Source organism: Protomyctophum parallelum (genome assembly GCF_964188405.1).
Source record: "Protomyctophum parallelum genome assembly, chromosome: 3".
Classification (NCBI taxonomy): domain Eukaryota; kingdom Metazoa; phylum Chordata; class Actinopteri; order Myctophiformes; family Myctophidae; genus Protomyctophum; species Protomyctophum parallelum.
The window spans coordinates 25560599-25585374 of NC_139698.1; the positions used below are offsets into that span (position 1 = coordinate 25560599).

Sequence of the window (24776 nt, forward strand, 5' to 3'; positions counted from 1 at the left end):
TCATGCAACTTGACAGATACATGAACCAATTAAAAAAAATCAAAGTCGCATGCAACCGTCTTGATTTAGCAGCCAATAGTTTATTCCACTAAATTAGCTAAGCTTATCAGTATGGAAAAAATACATTTCATTTATTTTGTCCAATCTTTGTCCAATTAGGTGTCCATGTTGTGGAGTCATTCACAAGGAATACCAACAGTCATTCGTTTGACATTGTCACCTGGCATGTCATCAATGCTTTGGCTGTTGCATTTCACTAGTTGAGATGTTTGCAACTGTTAAACTGTTAACTACAACAGGCATTCACTTAGCAGCACAAGACCATCTTGCTGTGAGGCAACAGTGCACTCCTGAACACTGAGCCTGTGAGCCTGTGTGAATGAGAGACCTTTTATGTTTATGTGGCAGAGAGAAAACTAGCCAAGTGGCGTGGTTATTCATTACTCAGGAGATGTTGCCTACAACACACGATGAATGACATCTCCTTACCCTGCATTTAACAGTTACCAACCAAGTAGTTCATTATATATTTTTGCAGTACTGTAAAACAACCTGGCACAGACAGAAAGACAGGTGGTTGAGGTAAGACAACTCAAAAGAGGTGAGACCAGTGGAGACAGGTGGTTGAGGTGAGACGGAGAGAAAGAGAGAGCCTTCAGGGAGAGACAGAGACAGGTGGTACGAGACACTGACCTGGCCGCCCAGGCGTTGGTGTTGATATTGAACGAGGAGATAGTTCCTGTGAAAAGAGGCGTGGTCTCAAACAACCACATCTTCATGTTGGCACAGGCATCCCACTTGTGCTCTCCATCCTCTGCGGTTCCATTATAGCCCAAGCCAGCGAGTACACACACACCCTCCTGAAACACGCAGAGACAGCACAGTCGAGTCAAACTGGATGTGCACAGCAGCTGGCATGCACGGGGAGAGGCAATGTGGTTTGGAGCAAAATATATGAGACCCGGTTATGCACCTCCTAATGCTAATAATAACTCTAACATTTATTTGACGTGCCGACATTTCAGCTATGATGTTTATGTAGCCTTCACCTAGTTACATTAACTGGGTGTGTGGGGTGTCAAATGGATAGGCCAAATATTTATGCTGCCAACAAGAATGTAAGTTTCTTTTTTTGGAGTTTGGACAGTTTGATATTTGACATTGATATGTTTTGGAGTTGTTTTTAAGTCTGAGAAGAGTGAATGAGAGACAATGGCATGATTATTTTATGGTTAGACAGACATGTTATTCTGGACGCAGAAATAGTAACCAATAAAAACCATTAGGATTTAAAGGCTAGACTAGTTGAGTCACACCGTTAGTCTCCAGAACCAGATAAACTGCAGTGCACATCTTCATCAAGGTGTGCCATAGAAAATCTACCAGAAGAGGAATGTATTGGAAAGGTATGCAAAGCCTGGTGTGGTGATTCACTCTAATGGGTGCACAATGAGTGTGGTATGCAAAGCAGACCTGTAGTAACTGTCCAGTGGCAAATTAGCCACTGGACAGTTTCTTGTCTGAGGGCGACAGTGTCCACATTCAGACACATTTGGGGCGCAGATACTCAATTAGTGGATTGTATCAATGTTCCGTCTAAGTCTAAGCTTATTATATTAGGTCCCGAGGTTATGTTATTGTTATTCAAGGCAAATATTGTATTCTGTCAAGACAGTGTGACAACAGTGGAGAACCAGTGACAGAGGTTAGAGAAGTGAGATTGAGACAGCTAAATTAATATTGGGAGAATGAGATGTGGTCTTCGCAAGCATCAACTAAAGATTTTCTGTTTGGCTTTTGTACCTTTATTGATAGTTACAGTGAAGACAGACAGGAAAGAGGGAGGAAGAGACGGGGAGAGACAAGCAGCAAAGGTCGTCATGAACGGGACTCGAACACGCGACACGCTGTCAGGCCAGAGCCTATATATGTGGCATGCACCTGGACCATTAGGCCAATGGGCGCCCGAAATGTTATTTTTTTTAATCTGCAATATCAGACCAAATATCAACGTTTTCTTCTTTCGCTCCGTGCAATCTTGCTGTAGACAATTCCATATAGATGATATCTAGAAAGGTCAAAGCCCATTGGCGAAACGTCAATGTATGAGGTGGTTTACAGTGCGACACAACCATCTTCTTTGCGGCCGTTACGCCAGCAAAGAAGACACGAATACGGGTATTATGTAATGGCAATTGGGATACATCGTTTAATAAGAATAGAGATGGGGAGGGTGTAATGTTAATTTGTAGAATAATTGAAAGATTAGCAGCAACCAAATTCCAAAATGTGAGGACACTCGGACACTCCCACACCATATGAAAGAATGTACTTGTGCAGTTGTGATTATTTAAAATCCGCATAGCACACAATCTACGGGGGGTCAAGTACGTCCGATGAACAAAATTTAGATGAATTTGTTGATGATCAGGATTCCTAGAAGACAGTACAACATTAGACCACACTGTATCCCAGCTCCAATCTGGATCTAGATTTGGTATGTCCACCCGAAATATTCTTGAATATGGTAACTTCAGCATCAACTGCTCCAGTCAGTGAAGCTCAAGCTACTCATTCATCAAACAGTAGACGATTCAATAATACTGGGCAGCAGCCCCTAGCGGTGTTTACAGTGTGACAGTCTCCCCTAGTCATGTTTGTGGACTGTGGTTGTACTGGGTAGCCCCATAGCTGTGTGTGTGTAGTAGACTGAGGTTATAGTGGGAGCGTCTAGCTGTGTATGTAGAGTAGACTGTGGTTGTACTGGGAGCGCCTAGCTGTGCGCATAGACCTCGTTTGTATTAGGCAGCTCCTAGCGGTGCATGTTTACTGCGATTGTAATGGGAAGCCCCTAGTGTATAGAACTGAACTGCCTCCAGTTTGGGCGGCGTTAACTTTAATTTCTAACGGCAGCACAATTGATGTTGGCACAGAGCGGCGGAATCATTGGAGTTATTGGATCAAAAAGGTGGGCCTGATGAAACTGGCTCCCCCCAAAAAGGGAGAGCATTCAAAGTATGAGGAGCCAACTTTCCCTGGACAATAATAATAAGTAATAAAAAAGTAATAAAGACTCAAATCAAGAAACAACTTACCGCTATAACCCAACAGCTGACATATTTGTAGAGCATAACTTTAGCCCAGATCAGCATGAATACACAGCGATACCAGAAAGGCTGGGCCTGTTTGAAAAGATACAGGTACTTGGCATTAGAAACAAAATACATTTAGAGCCATTGAACAGGATATTCGTCAGTGAGTGCAAGTGATCATAGTGTACAAGAGTACAGTGTTCGCCAATGTATCATCCAGACTGCATTTCCTCAGTGTTATAGAACATAAAAGGGGACATTTTAGCAGTGTACTTCACAGAGTGTGAATTAAAAAGTGGACTTGTTCAAAAGTTCTCACCTCGTACTCATCTGTTAGCATATAGGTGTCTTCGTAGTGAGGGCTGAATATTGTATATATAACCAGACAGACGAGACCCAGGGAGAAGCGTTTCATGGCAGGTAGAACACTGGGAAAGAGAGGAGAGGAGGTGACAAAGAGAGGTTAATGATGTCAATATGGTGGACAGAAAGGGCTCGTCTCTGCAGTGCTGATCTGCGCTCTGTTCTGCTCTCTCGTCCATCCCTCTATTTTTCTTTCCGTCCATCGGTCCGCTACGTACCTCTCTATCCCTTCTTTCACCCTCGATCTCTTCATCCCTCCCTTAAGTGGGGCTTGGCTGACAGCATAGCATGCGAGTGTGGTGAGGCCGAGCTGACTGCCGAGCATTTAATTACCACCTGCCCCCTACTACGCAGGCCAACTCCAGAACCCGGCCTCTTCGATGTAGGACCAGACCAGGGCATAGCTACACACAATGCCAAGCTGGCTATCTGATGATGATGCACGAAAGAGAGAGAGATCCCTCCCTTTTGTCCAAATCCAATCCATTCTAATCTAAACCCCTCCAATCTTCCACCCACACTTCGATTTATTGGACCATGAATTGCATTCTATTCTATCCCTGTACTCTCCTTCCCTCCCTCCACCCTTTACCTCAGTGGTTTGTAAAGTGGGGTCTAAAGTGGGGTTTAGGGACCCCCCAGGGGTCCTTGATGTGGTTCCATGGGATCCCCAGCTAAATGAGGTAATCTAGCATCAAAATCACCCTTGCTGGGTGTTGTGAGATTGTAGGCGAGCTCTTTGGAAAAACAAATAATAACTAGAAAAAGTGCCCTTCCGGGCACAGGTCTCCACCAGGTTATCCACAGATCCGTGCAGTTAGAGGTAAAAACACTTTTCGGCCAGTTATAGCGCCACCTTGAGGCCGAGTTGAAATTGTTCATGTGGCATTTCGTCCTCGGCCTAGTGGGAATGTGGGTGCACAATTTCACGGAAATCACGCGATGTGTTCATGATTTGCAGCATTTTGTTTGAAACTGAGCACTCCTGTGAACTTTGGAAGCCAATCTTAACCAATCAGGATGGAGTCTGATAAATCTGAAAGACCCGTTTCGTTGAATGGCTCTAGAGAGACTGTGTACCAATTTGCGTGATGTTTGGACAAAATCTGTAGGTGTACTGTGCAAAAACTTGTTTTGCACAAAGCGGCCTCCTGGTGGCGCTATAACAGGCCGTTCTGGAAAGTTTGGGGCAGAGGTTCATGGTTGGCATCCAGGGAGTGTGTGTGCAAAATATGGCATCGAAAAACTTGTTTTGCACAAAGCGGCCTCCTGGTGGCGCTATAACAGGCCGTTCTGGAAAGTTTGGGGCAGAGGTTCATGGTTGGCATCCAGGGAGTGTGTGTGCAAAATATGGCATCGACCGGGTTAACGGTGGCCGAGATTAGCTGTTCACGGACACACGGACACACAAACGGACGGACACGCGGACGGACGGAGTGCAAAACATACTCTCCCTACATGCCTTCGGCCTGGTGGAGACAATAAATAATGATAATAATAATAATGTGAATTTTTTTACTTGAGACATTGTGAGCTTGAACTTCAGCTATTTGACAATAAATAAATAAATAATATAATAATATAGTCTTGTATGAGGATCCCTGTCACAAACATCTTTTGAAATGGGGTTCCGCCATCAAAATACATATTCATTTGAGGGGTCCATGACGTGAAAATGTTTAGAGAATGGCTTCTGCACCTGTTGGGAGGCTGTCCGGGGGAGTCGGTGAGCTCCCCTGCCACCAGCCTCTGGTAGCTGCGCAGCGTGAACTGGGGCCCCACCAGGAAGCCTCCGTAGAAGTAGGAGAAGCCATACATCTCCAGCAGGGAGGGGACGGTGCGCAATGCCGCTTTCTGCTGCTCTGCATTCAGCTGCTCCTGAAGGAGGGAGGGGAGGTCAGAAAGAGGAAAGGTCAAAGGCCAGGTTTTGTCCTAAACTGAACTCGTATGAACTATGAAGAGTGGGTGACTGAGCAGTAACCCAGGAAGCAGCTATAGGGGTCAAACCAGGAACGTTTCCAATTTCAAGGCCCAAGAGTTCAACACTTTTAATCCCTTTCTGATTGCATCATATTTGAATTTTGGGCAGTTCATAAGCGGAAAAACAGCACTTTGACATCCGATCTACGATCAAAGAATTAGAACTATGTCAATAAGAAATCTAAATTTGATTAATACAATAATATCCTTAACACCTAAATCCAAATCTCATCCACTCGGGTAGGGATTGAATTTCTTGTAGAAAGGGGGTAAACAATGGAGTGAGAGAAAAGATCAGAGGAAGAGAGACAGAGAAAAGGAGCCAAGGCAGAGAGGGGTGACAAACAAAATGGACAACAGATAACAAATGAGGATGATAGGCAAGGTAGAGTAATGATCACTGTAATGAGCGTATTCGTATCCCGTTACAAATATCACCGCGAGTCGACCATAATCTACACTGACCACAAACTAGGACCTATCTATCTATACCAGCCCATTTAACTATTATGGGCTGTAGAGACTGCCCTGATATTTAGCTAGAATACCCAGTAGTCTGTTCCTAATGAAAAGATCAAACAATGAGGCCAGACAGAGAAGGCCATTTACCTTTGCACTGAGAATTTATTACATTATTGTGAATATTGTCTAGCACAGTGGTTCCCAAACTGTGGTGCGTGCACCCTTTGTGGTGCGTGAACGCCCTCTAGGGGGTGCGTGGCATGAAAAGGGTAATGGTGGTTGTATGGTGTTATTTAGCACAAACGGCAAAATCCAGTAAAACACTGTTGTAAGGAGATGTATAGAGCAGCTGCGGGAGTATACAGCAGCTGCGTGTCTCTCAGTGCAGTAACATTCCGTGATTATTTGCCATAATCATATGGCGTATAATTTTCGGTCAAATGCAACAAGACTGAGCGTTGGGGGGTGCGCCAGCTAGGTCAGGAAGTTACAGGGGGTGCACTGCCAAAAAAGGTTTGGGGACTGCTGGCTCTAGCACAACTGACATTAGGGGCGGCAACAGTTGACTGGAAAGAGGGGCCATCTAGGAAACAGAAAGTCCCGGTTCAGGGACTGTCCAAGTGTCCCTGAGCAAGGCACCTAGCCCCTAACTGCTCTCCCGGGCTCCAACACTGCAAAGCCCATTGCACTTCATAACCCATCCATTTAGGAGGAGAGGACACAGTTCAACACAATTTATGTTAATGTTTAAATTTATATATGATTATCGGCCTCTGCCATCGGTGAAAATCCATCACTCCTAACCTTCAACACAACAGTATACCGTGCAACACTAGTAGGTTTCTATTGAGTGCATATGAAGCTGATATCTAGTGACTGAAGCTTGTAGAGGCTTGCACTCACTCTGGATCAACAGCATGAGCTACATTTTTTTTAATGTAAATATTAGTGGATGGTGTTTTTCTACAATGGTGGAAAAAAAAACTAGCAAGGTAAAGACAAAGTAAATCAATGAACTGCAGTGGCTTTGAGCTATGTAAGAACAAAGGTAAGTGAAGCATATGGAGAAGTAATCTACTTAAGTGGCATTGAGAAAGTGTCTCCGCTATAAACCTGTGTATTCTGTAACCTAGATAAATGACAGTGAGATAAAGCACAATAAAGACAGAGCAACCTAGTAATGCACTAATGGTTACAGCGGACTTGAGCATGGGTTGCTAGCACCACCGCTAAGCACGGAGAGTGCTCAGATGAGCAGGAGGAACACTTCAAAGCAGGACAATACGTTAAAGTGACTCCAATCTGCCCAGAGATAGTGTAGCGATGAATAACGCCCCTGTCTCCACCACAACCATAGACCCATCGGCCTTGAATCAAATCGTCTCTCCTGTATCTCTCTTATGCAGTCTCCCTTTACGGTATTTCTAGAAATCTGCCTCAATAAATAAAAATCACACACGTGTGAACTGAGTGGTCTCTCTCTCTCTCTCTCTCTCTCTCTCTCTCTCTCTCTCTCTCTCTCTCTCTCTCTCTCTCTCTCTCTCTCTCTCTCTCTCTCTCTCTCTCTCTCTCTCTCTCTCTCTCTCTCTCTCTCTCTCTCTCTCTCTCTCTCTCTCTCTCTCTCTCTCTCTCTCTCTCTCTCTCTCTCTCTCTCTCTCTCTCTCTAGAGTCACTACCCCTCTCACTGTTTCTGGCGCCCCCTACTGCTATTATTAAGTCACATACTCATGCTCACACAGACAGACACACACACAAACAAACAAGTACAAGGACATTGCAAGCTGGTTGTAGGAGTGGTTTGCACCACTCAAAAACTGGGAGATGGCATACTAAAACAAAAGTGATAATAACAGAAAAACAGGCTCAACGTTAACACCTAGCGTAGCCACATAACCGACGTATATCCTGTTCTGCAGACTTAGCCTTCCTATCAAAAACACAATCTCTCCCTCTCTTCCCCATTACGACAGAATGAAAGACTAAGTTACACAGACTGTCTGTATGCATACAGCACAACACAGGAGAAAGTACATTCAAAGACAGTTAGGGCTGCAGATTGACTTTTGCAAATATTTATACATCCCTTCAAGGCAGACAGTAACACTGAGCTGAGAGCAAATACAATCACAACGGAAAGAGAGAGATCAAATCAACTCACCGGTTCCTTTCCGCCATCATAGTAATCAAATGCCAAACCTGAAATTAGATAAGACGACGAGCATCAGAGTACGATTGCCATGATCAGTAGAATATACAATTCAATTCATACGTTATGTGTTGCTTGTTACTTGATCACCAAGGTCTAGACCAGGGTTCTCAACAAGTGGCTTTGGGCCACAAGCTTTTCTGACAGTGAAATGCAGCCATGCAGGAAGGTTGTGCTATATATTGAGTCCCGATTTCAAGGTCAAAGTAAAATGTAGGTGTCATAGTGCATAACCAGTTGTCAACGTATTGGTTGACAACTTGCCACCATTGGTGTGTGAATGTGGGAAGTGAGGACGCTTCCCATGCTTTATTTGAGCACTTTGCTATAACAATGCCATTCAAAATTCATTAGGTCTGCAGCAGTGGTTCCTAAACCCTGTAGGTCGAGAGTTGAGACCCAAAAGAGAAATTTGAGTTGTACAACTAAGCCACAATGCAACGAGCTTGTGAGCTTGTACTACTGCAATTTATTTTTATTTCTTGAATGAAATTCTCTCAATATTTAGGTAAAGAAAATTAAATCTTTTGAAATAATTAAAATTTGAACTGCACTCTGTCGAGTGCCTACTACGAACTTCGAACCTCAGCCTCTCTGTAAAACATTGAAATTAAATACTAAAGTCGGGTTATAACTGGCTGTCAATGTTGACTTAATTACGATTACAAATATGTCTGTATGTAACTATGTATACATACATGTACGTACATACGTATGTACATACATACAGACAGACATTACCTTTAATTCACCCGACACTGAAACATATCCTAATTACGTCACCAGCAAGTTATAACCCGACATTGAAATTACGTCACCATCAACATCTATTATACTGTTTACCTCAGAGCATTAGTGTTGCCAACGAATATTCCATATTCGAATGAATATTCGAATGTAAAAAATGTAAGAATAATCGAATATTTTAAATTAAGATTCGAATTAAAGAAATTGCTGGGTGAGTTCTGGCGAGACTCTGTGCCACGTAAACTAAAACATTATACAAACATTAGGCTATTAAGATAATTGAGTACCACAGACGAAAAACAGTCTAAGTCCAAATTTCATTCTGACCCCTCCACGAAAAGGCCTCGTTGTCCTGACCCCATTTATACATTATGGATAAATAGTGTCGACTTGGACTGTTTTTCATCTGTGGCATTCAATTATGAATCATTCATTTGATCTCGCAAGACTCAAGAGAGGGCATTTCTCAGCACCAACCGCGGCCCATACGAGGGGACCGGACCATATAGATAAAGAAAGAGAACGTTTTACAGCGTATTAGGCTGCAATATTCATATCATATTAAAATCATATACATTCGACATTTGTTCGAATACATGGTGTTTTAAAAGGAATATTCAAATATAATTTTTGGACAATTCTGGCAGCACTACGGAGCATACGCATAAAAAAAGCCAGCACGATCACAATACTTGCACGCTCTGCTTGCGCAAGTAATAATAATAATAAAGATATTTACTCATTAACCATAACAATGGGTCTCGTCCCACAGTAATGTAGTGGGAGATCTACAGCATGACTACTACGGCAACAGGGACGAATCAATAACGTGGCACCAGCAAAGGCCTATATGGCCGCTTTAAACGCTTTTACAGATCAAAAGTCTGAAAGCAACATTATTGATAACAGATAAGGTTCACGGCTAAGGATGGAGAGTAAAAACATGGAGATAACAAGGGGGGTGTGTCTCAACGAGATAAGAGCAAACATACCAACGAGCTTGAGCGTTAGGACACAATGGGGCATGGTCCATTTTATATCATACTCCTCCGTGGCTGTGAAGTAATAGCCTGCCAGCAGGTATACCTACGGCAAGACACAGGAGAGCACAAATATCAATAACAATTACGTACACAATATACTAGCATTCAGCCATATTTCAATGATTAAACATAAACACACATGCATACATAAAATCCAAGCATATTTAAACCAACAAGGGTATGAACCATAGAAGTGAATCAAGCATATATAGCCCAGAAAAGACCAAAATGGTAATGGCAATAACATGAGTTATGTGTGTCTGCGATATATTTTTGGTCAGTGTAGGCATATAGTTGCCTACCTAATGTATCGGGACACCACAAATAAAGTCACGTTGACTTACTTAATTCCTGTTAGGGAATGCAATTTCCTATGCCAAGTAGTGATGCACCAAATATTCGTCCGCAGAAAGTATTCGGCACAAAATGGCTAAAAATGCATTTTCGGCCTATTCGGTTTCAGCCTGAATAGGTAGAAAGTATATCACCGAATAGTGTATGCAATTAATGCATTCAAAAGAGCTGAATAAATGTTTTATGGACCCATTATTATTTAAGTTAAGTTTTGCCATAACCATTTCTTTTGCCATAAATCAGGTAGCTTTAAGGTACGGCCATGACAGCAATGGTAGGAAAAAAAGATATATAATATATCATATTCGGATATTCGGTTTTCGGCCAACTGTTTCCTATATTTGGTATTCGGTTTCGTCCAAGAATTTCCCTTTCGGTGCATCCCTAATGCCAAGTGAGATTACCAGTAACCACTTAACAGGCATAGCCCTATATACTTCATTGTATACTGCATGAGAAAATACCCAAGCTGCACTCTCACAAAAGCATCCCATTGCAATTATACAATTAGAAAAAGGCCCCAGGACACAGATACGGAAGAAGGCAACAAAAAAAAACCATAAGCTGCACGTGGCGCACAATCTGGCAGGCAGCGCCTGAGCCACTGCAGTGAAAGAGTGCGAGGGTGGATAGAGGGGGAGGAAGAGCCCATAAAGTCTAAAGTGAACCTGCATCAAGCACAAGGAGCAAAAGAGAGGGGGGACGACGACGACAAGGAGAGCGCTCACCATTTGAAAGATGAAACTGCTCAGGATGGCTGTTATCGTCCTTCCCATGAGCCTCAGCATCAGGAACTGGACTAAGATACATAGTGCAGAATGATAGAGCTGAACGCCTGAGAGACGAAAGAAAGAAAGAGAGAAAGGAAAGAAAGAGAGAAAGGAGAGAGAGAGAGAAAGGAAAATACATAGTGAGACGTGGGTGTGAAGTGTGACCTGCAAGATTTTTTCCCACCTTCATTCTAAATTGGCACACATAGCGAGAGAGACAGGAGGAAGGAGGAGAGGGAACATACAACAACGTAAATCCAATATGAAATGAGCATTCAAGAGGGATACACAATTTTAACAAAGAGAAAGATAAAAGCAACAGACCTGCTGTATAGTCCAAGTGCAGCCACAATAGAAAGAAACAAGTGAACAGTTATTAGCAGCCCTTTGGGTAGAATTTCATGATTTATGGCTTTTTTGTTATTGCGGTAATACATTACTGTTTACCGACGGTATTGAGCGATACCTAAAAAAATATATAATAATAATAGTTATAATAATATTATAAGGAGCATGGTAGCGCCACCTGACACATTGAAGGAAGCATGATCTCAGTTCAGGGGCCTCCCCCTGGTCAGTCAGGCCTGCCTGGAGAGGAACTGGTTGGAATAGACAATAGAGGGTATGCGCGTGACATCATCGTACCGGGAAGTTATGCGGGAACACCCCTGAGTGTCAAAAAACTACTTTCTGGCCTTGACAGCCCATTCACCTAAACAGAAAAGTCCTGTCTGATTGCATTAAACAATGTTAAACTCACCAACATTGCAGCTGAACGAAAAGCTTGAATTATCCTCCATCTGCAAACTTTTTGTTTCATGAAAATCCACCGTTATGACTTATGAGCTACTTTTCTTTCAAGAAATGCCCTGCATTTGATTATTTTTCTAAGTGTCAGAGTTTGGAAGTGCTTGTTTTCAATAACATTTTGCTGCGTCCTGCATTAGGTGACATTTAGAAACAGGTGGTACGGAGGACGGTTGAGTGATTTCCAACACTTGACTCCATGCTGCTCAATGTTTTGCCACTCAGTCTAGATGAGGGGGGCGTGTCCTGATGGGAAAATCATGCATGTGCATACTCTCTATAACGTGTTCCTTCCACCCGCTACGTTCTACCGGGGAAATACCCCTCAGGTGATAGGAGGCCTAGTGGTCACTCCTCATGAATTCAACAAAGAGTGTGCTCAGTTCGGGGCTCTCCCCAGGTTGGCAGAGGGAGAGTAGCGCCCAATTGGCACCAGGTGAAAAATGGGTTACAAAGTCATGGGATAAAAATTGTAATAAAATAATCGTGGTTATGAACTAGATACTGCAGTATGCCTTACCTACAACCACGGTGTGGCACTACTGTTCCGAGTTAGTTTGGAAAATGGCAGGGTGTCGCCCACCCTGCCATGCCACCCTCAGAGACTCTCCCTCACTCCATCCATCTACAATTGTTGTCTTTACCTCCTTTTTATTTAATATTACACCTGTGGGCTTAACTAATAATCAAACGTAAATGTAGCCCTCCATCGGTCAAACCTGTTCTACCGTTTCAGTTTATCAATTTACATATGAAATATCCACTTCCTTTCACCAGAAGAACAATCACTTAACAGGTCAGACTCAGCCACGGTCATACTCAGCCACAGACTGGAGAATGACAGACCTACTGCATCTCGTGGTAGAACTACACAGGCACAAGCTATCAGCTTCCACACAAAATACATTTTGATGCAGTATTGCCCTTGGAACACACATAATACATGGAAATTAAGCTGCTTGAAGGCAGTTGTAGCGCATTTTTGCCACAAGGGATGCATCTGGGCTAAGGAATAGAATGACAGACTAATGATTTTGATGTCCACCCCCAGAAATGAATGCAGAGCCCAAGGCTAGACTATGGAGTCCATATGGAGTGAGTAGAATAAGTCACTGGTAGGCTATATAGAGGGTATGTGCATGCATAAAGTGAGTGGCAAATCGAGTGGCAAAGTGAGTTTAACATCGATTAGTACAATCAGACAGGAATTTTCTGTTTGGATATATGGGCTGTTAAGTCCAGAAAGTTTTTTTCTGACCATAACTTCTGGCTATGATGATGATGTCACACGCATACCCTCTATACCAGTGATTCTCAACCTTTTCTGGATCAGGGCCGACCAAAACCTCGTTCACGGCCAGTGGTCAGATGAGTCTTTTAGCAAATATTTGGGGGGTCAGCTTGTAGTATCATCACAGCCTCACCAGCAACGTTCTTTGTAACGTGCCATGTGTGAGCGGCCACGCGTGTGTCGGGCAGAAATGTGCCGCGCAGAACAAATGAAATCCATCTACCGCATATAGATTTGTGTTGTAGTTGTCGCCTGTTTAACTCTGTCCGGGACGGGACGGAAATAAAAAGTCAACGGGAGCGGGAAACCATGCTTGCTCACGAGCCCACAGGTTGATAATCACTGGTAGGCTAGACTGTGGTAATGCTTTAATTCACTGACCTTACCAACATAGAAGAAAAATAATACTGTAAGCACCAGCAATGATGCGTAGCCTGCGAGCTAGTTCAGGCAGATACCAAATAGTCCGGGTTGTGGAGTGGGAAATTTGGTATACTGCATAGTCTTTTTTTATTGGCCTAAAATATTGTCTATATACATACATTCATAAATCCACTTGCTGACCGGCTGTCGGTATTGAGCAAAAAAACTGCCATAGTCACTTGCCCAAATGTGCCCAAAATGTGCTGACCTCTTCACATTAGTGCTGACCTCATCACATTTGTCATGACGGCTATGGCCATTTTTAGCCCAAGGAGTGTTTTTTGTGCAAAACGAATGCTTGGAATGGATTCACAATCATGAAATACAGGATGTTAAAGGAGCATTCAGTGATTTGGTTTTATTTATTCTCGAAATTACACTGAGTAATTGAACTTATTTTCAGTGTCGTCGAGGAATAATATCATATAGAAAAATACATAAGAAGATCAGGAAAAGAAAAACAAAATGTATACATGTGAATTACATAGGTTTACAAATAAAAAGCTAAGACAAATTTCAAAACGATCTAAAAACAGTTACATATTGTGGGGTTCTGTATGGAAAACATATTTGGAGAAAAAAAAAACATACAAGAATGTATGTATATACACAATATTTTAGACAAAAAAAAAAAAGACTATATACCAAATCTTGCTGTTGGCAAGAGTTAGGCCCTGTTGGCTGCCGGTAAAGGAGATGTTTATATGCATGTGGGAGATGTACTGTGTGTGAAGTGTCAAGCAGCTGATCAATTGGCGGTCTATTTAAGATCACCTGATTCCTTGTACTTCCTCCTGTGGTTAGTGTTGCCGCTGATGTTGTATGATTTTGCCCCCCCCCCCCACCACCACCACGAGTAGTTCTGCTTTCTCTAGGGGTTCGGTTTCTCTTAGGGGGATGTATATTATTTCCCTCTCTTAAATGGTTGCCTGTTAATGTGCTGAGCAGGGAGTAATGTATAGCAGAGCCTGCATGCCAAGATCAAATATAATATTTACACACTTGTATTTACAGTCAATTGAAATGTTCTCAAGCTATTTGTGAGTTATCTGAAATTGCATTGTGTTAGTACTTGATGAACAATACTACATTTCTATGCCAAAACCTCTTGAGCCCCATTGCCCTCGCCGGCGGGGGCAGCGGCTGTCCACCTCTGAACAGCGCTCAGACCCAATTGGTCTCCGGGTCCAACCACCGGATTTTCCCCCTGGGGTTTAAGAGGTTTTAAGCAGCGGTTCCCAAACTTTTTCGGCTGTGCACCCTGAAAATAGTGCATTTATAGCGCCTTTATCCAAGGTGCTTTACATACGTGCATTACATTCACCCATTCACACACACACATTCATACACCGATGGCGGCGGAAACCCTGCAAGGCACCAACCAGCACATCAGGAGCAATTAGGGGTTCAGTGTCTTGCTCAAGGACACTTCGATACCAACTCTGGGGGAGCCCAGGTTCGAACTGGCATATATGTCAGATAAGCTATATAGAGACATAGATTTCCTATATCCACATATATATGTGCATATATCCACATATGCACCTATATATGGCATATATTCTGCATACACTTGCCATATTGGCACCAGTAAGACGCCCCACGCTGAAACAACAGATCTGGGAATGCCTGGAATGGACCTTTCCTTTGTTTTGCCTTTTCATGTCAAGCACCCCTAGGCCTAGAAGGCACTCGCTCACCACAGGGGGTGCACGCACCTGTCGCACCACAGTTTGGGAATCCCTGCATTAAGGTAACCACACCAGGTCAATTAACCCCCCTATCTAAAAGTTATACCGTTTTTGGATGTGGTTAGCAGATAGTTAGCACTGGGCAACTGTTGTGTAATTAGACATTTATGCAATACACCAAATCATTCATTTTACAGCCAAGTGTACCACTGTTACCACAATGGAAATAAGTCATGTGACTTCATTACAGCAGACTGCATGTGTATCGAATTATAACAAGGTAGTACAGTACATAGAACACTTTCCTGGGGGTCTTTGTGTGTAATATGTGGTTTTAGATATTTTAGCAGTGAGCCCAGTGCCTCTGATGTCATGGACACTGGGCTCGCTTACTTCCTGGACTACATGTTGTCTCAGGCCCAATCCCAATCCACTCCCTTGCTGACTCAATGAGCCCTCACTGACTAGCTGCGCGTTCATGTAATCCCAATTGCCTCCCTCAAGCCTGAGCCCTCATTGACTTTGACGTCAGCTGTAAGTGCTTGAGGGTGAGAGGCTGCAAGGGCTCCAAATTGTTGTGAAAGGAATGGGACAGCACTTTGAAGATGAGTCCGCCATTCATGACACTTTGCATCACTTTATAAAAACTGTCCTTATTTACAGCTAGTGCCTATACATGCCTATGTCTATCATGTAGTCCAGGAAGTAAGCGAGCCCAGTGTCCATGACATCAGAGGCACTGGGCTCACTGCTAAAATATCTAAAACCACATATTACACACAAAGACCCCCAGGAAAGTGTTCTATGTACTGTACTACCTTGTTATAATTCGATACACATGCAGTCTGCTGTAATGAAGTCACATGCCTTATTTCCATTGTGGTAAAATTAATGATTTGGTGTATTGCATAAATGTCTAATTACACAATAGTTGCCCAGTGCTAACTATCTGCTAACCACATCCCAAAACGGTATAACTTTTAGATAGTTTCATAAATACACTTTGGGTTGTAAGATTATACATTTCATTTCCATATTCTTTTACTTTGCTCATTAGTCATTTCTCATCATGTTTCCCTTATTATTATTATTATTGTTATTAAATACATAGCCTATCCTTCCATTCCGTCTCCCTTTGAGAACAGTGAGAAAGCACTATTGTGTTTGTTCTAACCGCGATACATAAGTAATTTGCATACTTAAATGATTGACGTTCGGAGGATCCCCCTCATTCCCCTGGTAACGCTATGAACTATGGGTAATTTCTTTGCCAAAGTCAGCATCGATGCTGACTTTGGCAAAGGGCACATAAAGGGGCGTGGCTGAGCCCTCACTGACTTACCGATTTCAAATGGGACATCCCTCAAGCCCTCGCAGGCTTCACATGAACGCGCAGCTAAGTCAGTGAGGGCTCATTGAGTCAGTAAGGGAGTGGATTGGGATTGGGCCAATGGCCTCACTGCTCACACCTCTTTTGGTGTTTTAACCATTATTTTAAACTATCTATTGAAAAATAGCAGATCTACAAGCTCGTAGCGCGGCACCGAGTGCAGCACTACGAGCTTGTAGATCTGCTATTTTTTGAAAAATCTTGAAAATGTGGCGCAAATCTTTAAATATATATTCTTTCAACGTTTTTAACTCAAATCTTTTCTTGTGGGTGGTTCCTGGAACTACATATTTTCAGATGGTGGCCAATTACATATATTTTTGGGGCTCCTTGACATGAACAAAGTTGAGCACCAGGCTTTTCAGAAAACTGTTAAGATTTAAAAGCTTCTCTTTTTTTTTTTGATCGGCCTCAGGTCTAAATGGGTTAAGTGGTCTATCTCCACTAGATTTTCATGTTTCACTGGTTTTTGTTTTGGTTTCGTCACTTTCCTGCTAATCAATGTTCTCCCATTTCAGACCAACTAACTACTGTACACACAGCTTGCTGCCATAAGACATTGCAGTTCAACAGCACAGGAAATTAGCACACTTAAGTTACCACATCTACAATGCTATTCCCAAACATAATTTATTATGCTCTCCACACCAATGCATTAAAGTAAATTTAAAAAGAAAACACCATCACATACACCCCATTAATCTAAATGTAATTGCCCGCCACGACATTATGCATTTTGATTACAGAAGCAGTTCCTTATTCCCCTTATACAATAACTTTGATAAATGATGATTAGTCATGCAGCTCTTGAATTGATGTGCTCAACAACAACAGTAGGAGCAAGACACCTCATGTTGAAATGTGTAGCTAGCTGTATGCTTTTATTCTCTGTGATGTTTACAATAATGGCAATACTATGGAAACCTTAACTCCTTAAAAACCTTATGTACTTCATTGACCAGTCCCAGGCCCAAGGGCTCTATACAGTAGATGCACTCCTTTTTCCTCTCTACTCCAAATCTCTATAGACAAACTACAAGTTCAGTTGCTTATAGATCTGCTATTTTTCACCAAATGCTTTCCCCAGAATCGGGACGCTAGACTTCAAGGGCTTAACTAGAGGTACTCTGAATATTTACCAAGATACAGGCTCTACTTGTGAGGCACACTTAAAACACCTCAAGGAGACTCAACAATGAGTTCAGGACAGGGCTCTCCCAGAACCAACCCCATTACATCTCTCCTCTCTAGAAACCATACTCATTCAAAATAGTCTACGCTAGCATGACATGGTCACCCAGTCACTTAACCAGCTGTGTGCACTGGTCAATTACAATTTAGGCATTTAGCAGACGCTCTTAATCCAGATTCCACAGCGATTTATATTAAGCTGGTGCCCAACATTATGATATGGTCGCCCGATTGTGAATCTTTTTTTTTTTTTAAGATATTTTTTTGCGGCTTACGCCTTTTTTTTATTGATTTTTTGAAGGGACAGACAGTAGGCTGACAGGAAACGGGAGAGAGATGGGGGGATGACATGCAGTAAAGGCCGTGTCGGGTCCGGGAGTCGAACCCGCGGCACACTGCGACTGGATTACCAGTCCGGTGCCCAGACCGTTACGCTACGGCCTGGGCCCGATTGTGAATCTTAACCACAGACAAAACAAAATGGCAAAAATAAATTAAGCATTTTTCTTTGTAAGCAATCCCAGCAAGCACGGTCAGGAGCTGGACGAATTAGTGACGTCTCGATTGGAATACCACCTGATTTCAACCAACATAAATTCTGCCCACTAAGACGGATGTCCTGGATGAATCAGAGAGAGTACGATCGAGGCCAGATCAACTTAGATCATATCACAACTAGTCAGATCTGGCCCAGAATAAGCTATATTATTTCAACTGGTGAAGACGTCCCTGAAAATGACGTAAAGATCATCCCCATATAGTCTGTGATCTGGCCTAGAACTGAACGTCCTGAAGGTCACTAGAGGACGTCATTATAACCTCATTTGGCTTGCTGGGATAGCCCGAGACCAATTTGTCCATTCACTCTTACAGCACAGAAACCCACTCGCACCGCACCACACTGCAATCTCACCGAAGTTGAACGCCGCAAGACCCAGTCCAAAGAGGGCGTGGAACAAGTGGATGAGTTTGGCTGGCTGGTGAAACAAGAACCGCCGGTATACTAGGGCACATGGGTAACCTGCAGAAGAGACAGCAATGGAGAACGAGAGGGGAATAGAAAGACAGCCAGTCAGACAATGTCAGACAATGCATACAATGCATACATATGGGCATATGAGGACAAAGGCAGCCTCAAATAGAATGAATCACTTGTTGGAGAGGGGGTGGGGGGGGAGGGGGGGGAAGAGACAGACACAAGCCAGACACAAGCAGACAGAGAGGAGGAAAAAAAACTTGTTATCAAAGCTCCGAGCACCAGCATTAAGCTATGAGAGACTTGTTCTTGCCACCTCCTGGTGTGATCAACATTGACCTTGTGGTCTAACCACTCCAAGTCCCCCTGATAAAACCGTCACACTTATCAGTGTGCTACACACACACAATTCAAAGGGCACACACACTAACAACTTAAACCTGCTGCTCTGTGCACTGTAGGTACAGACAGTATACGACACGTGCATGTTACTGTAAACAATAACAGGAAACTTTTACATGATGTGACTGACTGCAGTCGTGACGTGCAGTTTGACCTGTACAGTGTACAGTGTACACTAGAGCATGTGCATACATAGTGCGCAAATTACTGTTAACACATTAAAGATTTAGGTAGTACTGCACAGACATGGACATGGGGAGAGGGGGAAATATGCAACCAAAGGCCACATATGTGGTTTCAACATAGGGATAGAATAGCACCGTTCAGCCTGCTGCTGCAGACACAAGCATGTGACTAAGCAGTAAGCACTAGCAGGGAGGGAGAGAAAAGAAGTATGTGTCTGTCCATGTGTCAGAGCAAAGTTCACAGTCTACTTTCAGCACCACAACCCCCTTCCCCACCCACACACACACACACACACACACACACACACACACCACACACCTGCATTTCTACTCCTGTGTGACCTGATATTAATAGCACAGTAGGCCTACTATTTGCAAACACGTGTCAAAATCAAAGCAGACTCAGCTGGTTTTCATATGAGACCCAGTGATGATATGCATTATCAAAACCTCCATGAAATCACATTGTGTGTGTGTGTGTGTGTGTGTGTGTGTGTGTGTGTGTGTGTGTGTGTGTGTGTGCATGCATTCTGGTCTGGTGGCAACTGTCCACTGATCGACCTTGCAGAGTGACGGGTCATTCATTCGTAGCTTTAAAAAAATTCTTTAATATCTTTGGGACATTCTGAACCGAACCATGAGGCTCGTTATGGTTCGTCAGTAACAGAACAGAGAACACCCCGATTCGATGCCTGTCTCTCGGGGTGTGTGTGTGTGTGTGTGTGTGTGTGTGTGTGTGTGTGTGTGTGTGTGTGTGTGTGTGTGTGTGTGTGTGTGTGTGTGTGTGTGTGTGTGTGTGTGTGTATAGACAGACAGTGTACACACTGTCTCTTTACACTACTACTAGGTTTAGCTAAAGCGGAGGTTAGCAGTGAATGAGAGTTGCAGCAGCAGTAGACACTAGACAGCACAGCACAGCAGACAGAGACCATAAAACAAAACCTGTGCCATGGGGTCGTTGCGGTTCTGATTTGATCGGACCACGGCGCGGTGCTGTCACGGTTTAACAGAAGCATCACTCACCGATCAGAACGGACAGAATGAGTCGCACTGCCGGTTCTGGGGAACCCAAAGACTCCGATAATTTCTCCATCAAGGGAGCCGCCATCTTTCGTGTGGGCGGAACTGGAAGTGGCTCCTAGCGGTGATTCAGCGGTGATGATGTGTGATCTACAAACTGACACACTTATATCTGCCCCCCCGCTGGGTTGAACCAACGTCCAGCCCCTCTCCTCCACCCCAGTGCATACACCGTCGTACGACGATGTACAATTGGCCTTCTTCCTTATTACCTCCTCTTTCTATGCGTTTTTGTTTGCTTGCTTTTTACAACCAAAGAAAAACATGAAATGTTGAACTTGCAGCCTCTCGGTAAAATTCGTTCAACAGCTATCTAATAATCCTTATCCTTGTCAAAAACTTTTATCCCAGAGTTAGAATGTGACCACACCACTCACTCACTCACTGGCACTGCTGCCATAATAAATGCATAAAGGAGAGGGTAGTGTGTAAACCTGGATAACCAGGTCAAATGTCGCCCTCCAATGGCGAGATTGATATGTTACGTTTTATACTTCAGACTTACAAAAATGTTGAATGCGCAGGCTTCTGAGGAACTCACGGTTCGTGTGACAACTATCTGATAATCTTTGACACAAATAAGATAAAATTAAATAAATATAATAAACCTTTTAATCCAGACGTTGTGACCAGTTTAGAACAGGGTTGTATGACCGGTGAAATGTCTCCCTCCAGTGGCGGGATTAATAAGTGACATTTAAAGATTAGCTCCATGTGAAATAATTTGTTTATGCATTGTTATGCATTGTTATGTAAGTGTCTAACTGTCTGTCCAACCACCATGTGTACTAGACTGAGTACTACAGTGTACACATGATTGGAGTGCTGGTTTAACATGTCCTTAATAAAAGAAATGTGTGTTAAACTGTAAGTGCACTGGTGACCCTCTCCAACTGGTAACTGCATAGGCGATATAGGCCTATACTTTCCGCATTTTCAACTGTTTTTATTATATTTTGACAGTTGCTTTGGCGTGTTTTCTCATGCCAATAAGGCTCATTTGACTGTTAGTTGAGTACTGTACTACTGGACTGGTACTACTGGTAGTAGTAGTCAATCCAGTCGTCTTGTGAGTCGTAACTCTTGAATAAAGTTGCAACTTGCCTCTATTTCATAGATCCAATTCCAATTGCTGTTAGAAAGGTAACGCCCGCAAACTGTAACTAAATTCATGTAATCTTAATTTCTTATTTCTTTTAACACCGTGAGGGGGCTTCTAATTATTAGAAACCTGCTAGAGAAATACTAAAAGAGTAAAATTCCTGCGTGGCCAGCGACTCGGTGGCGGTCTAGACGTATCTCACTACAGAGTAGAATGACGGTGCTGCATGATTCTTCAGTTTTTGGATAGTATGAAACTACAGTTATATCAGTTTTATCAACTGATATAACTGGAGAAACACGATTCTGTTACATATACGAATAAGATTATATGTACTGGGAAACTATTTAAAAATACATGGTTAAACCGAAATGCATGCTGGGTATAGTAAATAGTACCGCTTCTCCTCCAATCGTAGTGCACCTTTGGACGAGGAGGAGGGGACAAAGTCGATCAGTAACCGTATCTTTGGAAAGACTGGTTTTCATTCAGAATTAAAATGTGTGATGTTTTTGCTCTGGCAAAGTATTAAAGCGTATGTTTCTTTTAGCATGCCAACACAGCCATAGATATATGAACACATCCCCTTGGAATAGAGAATTGTGTGATCCGTTTTCCGTATCCGGTAATTTGACACCGTTTCCGTATCCACTCTAGTCTGACCCCGCCCCCCCCATGCTAGACCCAGACCAGCAACCTGTTACGATTTTATAATATTATTATTTTTAGTGCAACATTGGTGAGTTTTGGAAAGATACCCTGCCACAGTGATTATTTTTTACAGAAGATGGCAATACAGACCAGAAAACTAAAGCTCAACATTTGCAACATAGTAATAAATATAGCTATAAGATAGCTGCCCAAAAAGAAAAAAGCTATACTCAATATACACAATGAGCTATATAAACATTTAAATTATTTGACAAGTAATAAATAAAAATCACACTTGTGTGAAGTGACGGGCGCTATTATCATCATACATCATCATACATCATCACATTCCGTGCTGTTTACTGCTCAGCCAATCAAATATAATGTGGTACACACACAGAGCTGGGCAACCAGAGTCAGGCTCCATTCGCATGTATGGAAATGCGATTTCTTTGACACAGCGAAAAAAAGGCTGAAAATTGGATCTAGCAAATAACAATTTACTCATTGGGAGATCTAAAGGTCAAAGGTCATTTGACGAATGAGTGTGAGTGTCAGTTCCTGAGGGATTCTCACTGCGTTCAACCACGATAGCACAGAACTGCCACAACTGCTAAAATGGCGGAATTCTTACCTCTACAATAAGAGGTCTATATAACTACGCCCTTTGGGCTTGACCCCTAATAATAATAATAATATTCTGATTATTATTAAAAATAATACCACTAAAGGTTTTCAAAGAGATATACCTGCCAGACAAGTAGGCTGAAAGGCATGCATTTGCATTCCAATGAGTGATTGAGTGTCGCGATCTACGCGCAACGGTCAATCCGCTGCCCACTAATAGTTCTCAGGTCTGGTGTTTGTCCTTTCTTTTTTCTCAGTCATGTTTTCAAATGGATTTGGCCAGGCGGTCGCCTGGCCTCGCCTTTGTACCACATGTTACGAAAAGAGAGCTGAGCTAGAAGACATCAAGACAAAGCTCTCTGTCTACCAAGCAATCTTCGTTCGTACTATATATGGTCATGAAGTGTGCATCATGACCGAAAGAAAAAGGTCGCAGATACAAGCGGCCAATGTGCATGGGACTCGGGAGAGACTCAGAGTAGAGTCGTTGCTTCTTCGCCTGGAAAGAAGCCAGCTTATAGGTGGTTTGGGCATCTGGTTAGAATGCCTCCCGGGCGTCTCCCAAGGGAGGTCCTTGATGCACTGGGAGGAGACCCCGGGGCAGACCAAGGATGAGTTGGAAGGTATATATCTCCAATATCTGCTGGATCCCCCAGGATGAAGTTACTATAATGTTGCTATGGATTAGGGAAGTCTGGAGCTCTCTGCTGGAGCTGTTAGCCCCCACAACCCGACTACGGATAAGCAGTTGAAGATGGATGGAAGGTCAGATGAGATCCTTGGTTCATTTTTCATGACAGACAGACAGACAGACAGACAGACAGATAGATAATCTAATTGTCACTTCACTGTCACACACACACACACACACACACACACACACACACACACACACACACACACACACACACACACACAGACACACACACACACACACACACACACACACACACACACACACACACACACACACACACACACACACACACACACACACACACACACACACACACACACACACCTATGACACACACACACACACACACACACACACACACACACACACACACACACGTCATGCTGTGAATAGGCCTAATTATATAAAAGAAATATTAAAACACCTTTGGAAAAATTATATAGGCCATATGCACAACTCATGATATACTATATTATAATGAATGCATTTAATATTTTGCTATTCTTGCTATTCTTTCATTTTGTTTTATTGTTGCTACAGTGAGGACCCAATTCCAAAGAATGTTGCTCTATTTAAGAATTTAAGAAAGAAAGTGATATGCACTGATATGCATGCTGACCTTAGACCTTAATATATAGCCTGGCTACATTGGAAAGTGCATTGATACACACTATATAATATACACACTAATACACTTGTGATTTTTAACACTTGAAATCAAATTGAACTTGAACTTAAAGCCTAATTTTCCTCCATTTGAAGTAGCCTACAATTAAGTGATGTCACAGTAGGGCTACTTTGTGATTTCATTATTTGGACTTCTGGTTATTTTCAACACACTCCCAGAGGGAATTCTATTTGACAAGAAGTCTGTTGGGCGGAAACTGAAATATGCAGTTGCTATTTATAACAAATTATGTGACATTATGAAATGACCCACGGAAACTTAGACATGATTAGGCTATATACCTAATATTAGGCTGGATCATAACTGTTGCAAATAGCTGAATATATCATATTTGAAGTAATCTAGCGAAATAAATGTTGGTTTGCTGAATAATATATTATATATAGTATTGGTGATGTATGCTCGGTCGTACGACGAAGTATAAATCGTGAGTGACAGTACTTTTTGCGGGCGTGTTATCGTAGCGCCAATAGACGGCGCTCAGAGGCGGGGTTACGGGGTCCGGGGGAGATGATAAAACCACCGAGCTGCCGTCCCTCCTCTGCTCTCTACACTGAC

At 42.8% G+C, this 24776-nt stretch overlaps 1 protein-coding gene across 1 annotated transcript in view; it reads right to left on the reverse strand.

Moving 5' to 3' along the window:
• The window catches only part of lpcat3 (lysophosphatidylcholine acyltransferase 3), a 31652-nt gene extending 11132 nt beyond the window's left edge, over window positions 1-20520 (reverse strand). Inside the window, exons 1-9 of the mRNA XM_083760520.1 lie at window positions 20397-20520; window positions 18724-18831; window positions 10976-11082; window positions 9843-9936; window positions 8056-8093; window positions 5155-5333; window positions 3412-3520; window positions 3096-3182; window positions 694-860 (exon numbers count right to left, since the gene is read on the reverse strand). Coding sequence (XP_083616646.1) covers window positions 694-860; window positions 3096-3182; window positions 3412-3520; window positions 5155-5333; window positions 8056-8093; window positions 9843-9936; window positions 10976-11082; window positions 18724-18831; window positions 20397-20481 — 974 coding nt within the window. The 5' untranslated portion in view covers window positions 20482-20520. The remainder of the gene's footprint in view (window positions 1-693; window positions 861-3095; window positions 3183-3411; window positions 3521-5154; window positions 5334-8055; window positions 8094-9842; window positions 9937-10975; window positions 11083-18723; window positions 18832-20396) is intronic.
• Between the last annotated feature and the right edge of the window lie 4256 nt (window positions 20521-24776).